Raw genomic sequence first — 7,186 nt, forward strand, 5'->3', positions numbered from 1 at the left:
TGAATGGTTGCATGTTTCATCCCGGCCTTAACTAACCCTTTAAGTATGTATCTCTTTTCTTTTATTTCTACCTCTATTTAATCACTCTTGATTTTTTTCGTCTCTGTCGCTTTTTATTTTTGTTTGGCATTCTCCTTTCTTTTTTTTGGTCACTCTTTTATTTTTTGTCACTCTCTTTTTTTCTCTCTTTTTTTTTCTTTTTTTTCCTTTTCTTTTTAGTTTATTTTTTCCTCAGTTAATTCTATGGTTATGATCGAATCCGATGGGGATTGCCTACGTATCATGACGCCGCATGAATCAGATCATTACGTAGTTCAGAAAAAATCAGGAATAAAGTACACAAAATAACTCTCATTTTTTACTCATATACAAATAACTCTACGAAAGCTCCTAACAAGGAAAATAATTTTGGATTTTTTTTTTGTAGAAAGAAAGGATTCAAAAGAAGAAAGATTTTTTTTTTTAGATTTCAATTTTTTTTATTGAATTGTTGAAAGTGAGACTTCTAAAGAAGAGCGATTTTTTTTTTAAATTCGATTTTTTTTTTCATTTTGTTTTTGGAATTGTTGAAAGAAAGAATTAAAAAAAAGATTTTTTTTTGATTTTTTTTTGGAATTTTTTGAAATAAACACTTCTAAAGAAGAAATAAAATATTTTTGAATTTCAAATATTTTTTTTCAATTTTTGAAAAAAAAACTTCTGAAGCAGAAAAAAAATATTTTGGAGTTCAACAATTTTTTTTTTGGAATTTTCGATTTTTTCTTTCATTTATTTATTTTTTTGTGATTTTTGAAGAAAAAAAAAATCTGATTTTGATTTTTTTTTTGTGGAAGAAAGACTTATAAAATAAAAAAGAAGAAAATATTTTTGATTTTTTTTTTTAAAATTGGGGTCTCTAAGAAATTGTTTTCTAAAGAAGGAAGTAAAGGGAAATATATTTGAATTTTTTTTTTGAAAATTGGGGGCCGGAATCGATGAGGTTTGCGTACGTATCTCACATCCGATGAGAATCAGACCCGCGTAGTTCGGTAAAACTGGGTACTTTTTTTGTAATAATTCTGCTACATTAATTTTCTAAAGCCGGTCGACAATGCAAGTAAGCCTTCCAAATGATGTATCAAGTAGCACATACGTGAACATGATGGTCTCAAATAGGATACCTATCTTATACGGACCCGGCCCTTGTGCCAAGTTTCGCTAAGTCAAATGCATGTGATGCACATAGAGCGAACCTACTAGGAAAATCTGGTATGAGGTTTGTTCTCCTAGGTTTAAATCTTGGTGGAAAAGGTATCTAGACTGGCTTACTCGAGCGGACAACTCAAGCCGAGGAGGGTCAGTGTACCGGTAGCATTGCTTTCCGGCTTAACTGGTGGTGCTCCCCGCCTAAAATAGGTGTGACTAAAATCCTTCACCGGGTGACAAACACCTCGGCTATCTCAAAGAAAGCGAGCTATGTCAAGCAAATGCCCAATTTTAATTCAAGAAGACACGAAGGGGGTACGTGAGAAGACAGTTTATTTGTACCATTCAAAAATATCAAAGCGGTAAAAAGCAAACAAGTGGCACATTATACCCAAATAAATCACAATATATGCAAAATTAATAAAGCCAAATAAAAGTCAACATGTACAAGCTCGAATTCTGGTTGTCCCCAGCAGAGTCGCCAGAGCTGTCACACCCCTTTTACCCCTCCAAGAGATAAGTGTAAAATGTTTTAGTCGCCAGAGTTGTCACACCCCTTTTCTACCCCTCAAAATAATAATAATATGTGTATGGGCTAAAGAGTTATTCCAATTAAAGTGACAAAATTTGAATAGGGATTATTTTATTTACAGAGTTGCCACTTGGAATTGATTTTTACTGGTGTTCCAAGTCACCTTTTATTCGAATCCCTATTCAAAGAAAGGTTTGACTCTATTATTATTGGTCTGCGAAAACAAAGTTCGGGTAAGGAATTCTGTTGACCGGGAAGAAGGTGTAAGGCATTCCCTGAGTCCCGTGGTTCTAGCACGGTCGCTTTATTGACTACATTTGGCTTGAATTAAACTTGGATAAACTGTGGTTTATTTGATTTTTATGCTTTTCTTATGTCCGTTTTTATTTATTTTAAAAAAAATTAAAGAAAAGATTTGAATAATAATCTACAACTTAACTAATGAGAGAAAATTATTGTTATGAGTACTAATTTAAAAGATGAGAGTAATGAGAGAAAATTATCAATTGACATTGCTTAAAACTAGTACGATGTGGGCTTGTCTTGACATTGAATGAGACAACCCACTATTGGGTTGATGGAGTCAACTGGGCTCATGTCCAAGACAAAATCCAAAAGCCCATATGCTTTTGGACTTTAAATCTACAGATATGACCTTTTAAAGTTATGTTACAGATTTGGCTATATCTTGCTATTTGCAATCCGTAGCCAACTATTTACAAAAATAAGTTTACAGATTGTCTTTCTAATCTACAACTTAACTACATTACTAAATAAATATTTTTTAAGAGATAAAAAAAAGATTATTGGGACTCTAAAATATAATAATAATAATAATAATAATAATAATAATAATAATAATAATAATAATAATAAACTTAGCTTGGTGACAACAATGGGACAAACATGGCTACAAGGGTTCAAATTTTAATATATATGCTCCTTTCAGACAATCAAATGCCAATGGAATTATATCTAATGCTTTGCAAAAATAAAAATAATTAAAGATGCTTAACATAATTTAATTAACTAACATATCGTTATAACATTATCAAACATTCAAGAGCATATAAAAATGAATTACAATAGAAGGATAAAGCTACTAATATTTTCCAGCGTCATTATCTTTCATTCCAACTCGATTTTATGAGTTTACATGGTCCGAAAATTACCAGGACAACAGAAAGAAGAACAAATACAGCAGAGTCAGCTCTTTCCAAAATCAACAGTAGAACAATTAAACAGGCAACAACAATAACAAAAGACATCGACAACCGGCAGATTCAAACCCAAGAAAATAAACTAGAAATACCCAGCAAAACAGTACAATTATGTAACTCCAGAAAAATCTTTCAAGACTACTCTATTTTCCTTAAACAAGTTTGTCACTTAAGAATCAACTCACAAAAGCTGCTAAGGGATATTATAGCTACTGATGTTTTTCTCTTTTTTGTGTGTAGAGCTCCCTCCGTAAGATGGAGTGTCCTCCTTTTATATCAAAACAATAAGCTATTTAAAAAAAATTAAAAATCAATCTTTTTTGACAGATTTTTCTACAAAATCTGCTCTTAAATTCAAAATGCCAGACTTTCTGGTTCAAATCTTGTCAAGTATTTCAAACAAAATCTGCTCTCCACTATTCAAAGACAGACTTTTATTCAAACACTGTCCAAAAGTCTACATTTTCTTACCAAACAATTTGACTTTTGAGTGTTGTACTCAAAGAGTCTTGAAGTAGTAAATAAACAATCAAACAAGTACCATATACTCTTAAGAATTTTTCACTACCTCACTTTTATCAACACAAAACTATTTTACTACTTCAACAAGTGCAAAAACAGAAAATTTGACATTTTAAACTTCAAAATCTAATGCTAAAATAATTAATAATAGACAAAATTAAAAATAAAATAAAAAATCAGCCACGAAAAATAATAGGATTTTTACCATTTTATAATTCAAGTGGCCGAAAAAATGGTGGTATGCCAAAAGAGGGTGTTCGGGGAGGTCGCCGGAATTTTACCGGATTTTGATCGCCGGATTTTCATGGTGAAATTGGCATCAATAGCTAGGTCTTGAGGAGCTCTATCCATTGATGTAAGTACTGTGGGGTGGTAGTGGTTGGAGCTTCAAGAATTTAGGAAAAAAAGTGATGGGAAAGTTTTCCTAGATTTAAGATTCAAGGAGTTTGAGGGATTTTTGAAGGATTTGGTTTGGAGATATGGAAGGAGGAAGTTGTGGAGATTACATGGTGTGAATTTGGAGGTGTTTGGAGGTGGTCCGCCGGTGGCGGTGGGCAGAGCTGGGGCGGCGTAGAGAGAGTGAAGAGAGAGAGAGAGAAGAGAGAAGAAGGAGAAAAGAATTATGGGTGAAAATGAGGACAATTTTCAGATTTTTGAGGCTTTAAATACCTAAGCCAAGAGTGAATGAGATCCATTGGATCAAGATGGAATGAATGAATATGATTTGATCTTGTTTCATTTAGTGAAATGACGTAGTTTTTAGGCAAAACTACGTAGTTTCAGACCCTTTCAATGGCAGCCCTTTATCTTGCACTCTTGGACACTTTTTCTTTCAAATTTGGCCAAATTTCTTCCTTAATCCTACTTATTAAACTAATTTTACACAGATAAATTAATTAAATAACTTATTCTAATGATCAATTAACTAGATTAATTCACCAACTGAACAGCTAGTTAATTCTTAAAATGCACAAATGAAGAAAGAACTATTTTTTTAGTATTTTATGATAGAAAATATGCAATTAAAATCACAAAAATTGAGAAAAATAATTAAAATAACAAAACACTAATAACTTTAGGAGGTGTTAAATAGTGCAAAAATTAGGTGTTCACAACGGTAATAACCCGCCAAGCCCAAGAAACTCCAGATCTCTAAAGTTGATGTAGGTCTAGGCCAGTCCTTGACTGCCTCAATCTTCTTAGGATCCACCTGAATACCCTCTACTAATACAACATGACCCAGGAATGCTACTGAACTCAACCAAAACTCACATTTTGAAAACTTATCATTTAATTAGCTGTCTCTTAGAGTCTAAAGAACGACTCGAAGATGCTGCTCGTGCTCCTCCCGGCCGCGGGAATAGATCAAAATATCATCAGTGAAGACAATCACGAAGGAATCCAGATAAGGCTTGACACTCGGTTCATCAAATCCATAAAAGCTGTTGGGGCATTTGTCAACCCGAATAACATCACTAAGAACTCATAATGCCCGTACCGAGTGCGGAAAGCTGTCTTAGGGACATTGGATGCCCTAATCCTCAACTGATGGTAGCCAGATCTCAAATCAATCTTCGAAAATACCTTGGCACCCTAAAGCTAATCAAATAAATCATCAATCATCGGCAATGGATACTTGTTCTTGATGGTGACCATGTTCAGCTGCCGATAATCTATACACATCCTCATCGATCCATCCTTCTTCTTGACGAACAACACCGGCTCACTCTAAGGCAAGACACTAGGTCTAATAAAGCCCTTATCAAGCAGGTCTTGCAACTGTTCTTTCAATTCTTTCAACTCTGGCGGAGCTATATGGTATGGCAGAATAGAAATAGGCTGAGTGCCCGGAGCCAAATCAATGCAAAAGTCAATATCCCTATCGGGTGGCATACCCAGCAGGTCTGCAGGAAATACCTTTGGAAACTCACTAACAATGGGCAGAGAATCCATAGAAGGAACCTCAGCACTAAAATCACGAACATACGCCAAATAGGCCAAACATCCCTTATCAACCATACGCCGAGCCTTCATATATGAGATAACCCTACTAGTAGAATGACCAGGAGTCCCTCTCCACTCCAAACAAGGAAACCCCGGCAATGCTAAGGTCACGGTCTTGGCATGATAGTCCAATATAGCATGATAAGGGGTTAACCAATCCATCCTCAAAATGATATCGAAGTCTACCATATCGAGAAGTAGGAGATCTACACGGGTCTCAAGACCCCTAATAACGACCACACATGAATGATAGACACGATCTACCACAATAAAATCACCCACCGGTGTAGACACATCAACAGGAGCATTCAAAAAATCACGAGGCACAACCAAATATGAAGCAAAATAAGATGACATATAGTAGTATGTAGACCTTGGATCAAACAGAATTGAAGCATTTCTACTACAAACCAGAACAGTATCTGTAATAATTTCATTGGAGGACTCAACCTCAGGCTTGGATGGGAAAGCATAACATCAGGGATGGGCCCCACCACTCTGAACTACATCCCTGGCTGACCTCCATGTCTAGCGGCCTGACCTCCACCTCTAACAGCCCAGCACTAACACCTCGACCCCTACCTCTAGCTGGCTGAGCGGGCGGTAGAACACTTGGTGCTGAAACCATGGCACGAGAACCCTGATGTTGAGAACTGCCTGAGGCTTGAATGCAAAATATAGCAATGTGCCTCGTATCGCCACAAGTATAATAAGACTTCGGCTGCTGAGACTGCTGACCCTGAATTTGACCTTGACGGCCTGAGTAACCACCCTGAAAACTCTGGAGTGAAGGTGCACTGTAGGGCAACTGATAAGAATACTGCATATGAGAACCACTACCACCTAGAGCACCACGAGAAGCCTGAAGTGCTGAATGGAACGGCTTCGGATGGCCTCTACCAAAAGAATCCCTACCTCCAGACGAGGCACCGCTGAATCTGCCAAAATGACGAGGCCTATTTTCAGACCCCTGACCGCTCCCTGAGCTAGAACCATCTCAACTTGCCAGGCCACATTGGCCGCATCCTGAAAAGAAATCTCGCTCCATGTCTCCTTAGCCATCTGCAATCTAATAGGCTGAGCTAGTCCCTCAATAAACCTCCTCACCCTCTCACTCTCTTTCGATGGGGAGTATCAGAATAGCATGACGAGCCAAATCAATAAACCTCTTCTCGTACTAGGTGACAATCATAGAACCTTGCTGAAGCTGCTCGAACCACCTGCGGTACTCCTCTCACTAAGTGACAGGAAGGAACTTTTCGAGAAATAACTGCGAGAACTGGTCCCAAGTGAGAGCTGGTGAGACAGCTGGTCTGGACAAGCAATAATCTCTCCACCATTTCTTAGCGGAACCTGATATACGAAAAACAGCAAAGTCGACCCCATTGGTCTCCACTATCCCCATGTTCCGGAGAACCTCATAACAGTTGTCCAAATAATCCTGGGGTTACTCTGAAGATGTACCACCATAGGTAGTAGTGAAGAGCTTGGTGAACCTGTCCAATCTCCACAAAGCATCTGAAAACATAGCTGACCCATCACTGGTCTAAACTGCAACACACAGTGGAACTAACCCAACTGGATGAACTGCTGGAGTCTGAAACTGGGGAGCCATTTACTCCGGAGTGCGAGTATCGGGAGTTTGCGCTCCTCCCCCAGCTTGAGAGATGGTTGGTGCTACAGGAAGTATTCCTGCCTAAGTGACACTCTCCATAAGGCCCAC

The 7,186-nt window shown here is 37.3% G+C and overlaps 1 protein-coding gene across 1 annotated transcript; it reads right to left on the reverse strand.

Moving 5' to 3' along the window:
* Positions 1-5,187: 5,187 nt before the first annotated feature.
* Positions 5,188-6,525, reverse strand: LOC138869497 (uncharacterized). Its single transcript, XM_070147117.1, has 3 exons — positions 6,379-6,525; positions 6,046-6,283; positions 5,188-5,885 (listed from the first exon to the last, which is right to left on the reverse strand). The coding sequence occupies exons 1-3, from the start codon at positions 6,523-6,525 to the stop codon at positions 5,188-5,190; spliced, it is 1,083 nt and encodes a 360-aa protein (XP_070003218.1).
* Between the last annotated feature and the right edge of the window lie 661 nt (positions 6,526-7,186).

Source organism: Nicotiana sylvestris, chromosome 5 (genome assembly GCF_000393655.2).
Source record: "Nicotiana sylvestris chromosome 5, ASM39365v2, whole genome shotgun sequence".
Taxonomy (NCBI): domain Eukaryota; kingdom Viridiplantae; phylum Streptophyta; class Magnoliopsida; order Solanales; family Solanaceae; genus Nicotiana; species Nicotiana sylvestris.

What these genes read in the sequence shown, in the direction of transcription:
- LOC138869497 (XM_070147117.1), bottom strand. Translation starts at nt 6,525, where the DNA reads ATGGCTAAGGAGACATGGAGCGAGATTTCTTTTCAGGATGCGGCCAAT. An exon ending in CAGCGGTGCCTCGTCTGGAG is followed by an intron (nt 6,284 to 6,378) that starts GTAGGGATTCTT and finishes TCTCATATGCAG; the next exon opens with TATTCTTATCAGTTGCCCTA. An exon ending in GCCCGCTCAGCCAGCTAGAG is followed by an intron (nt 5,886 to 6,045) that starts GTAGGGGTCGAG and finishes AAATTATTACAG; the next exon opens with ATACTGTTCTGGTTTGTAGT.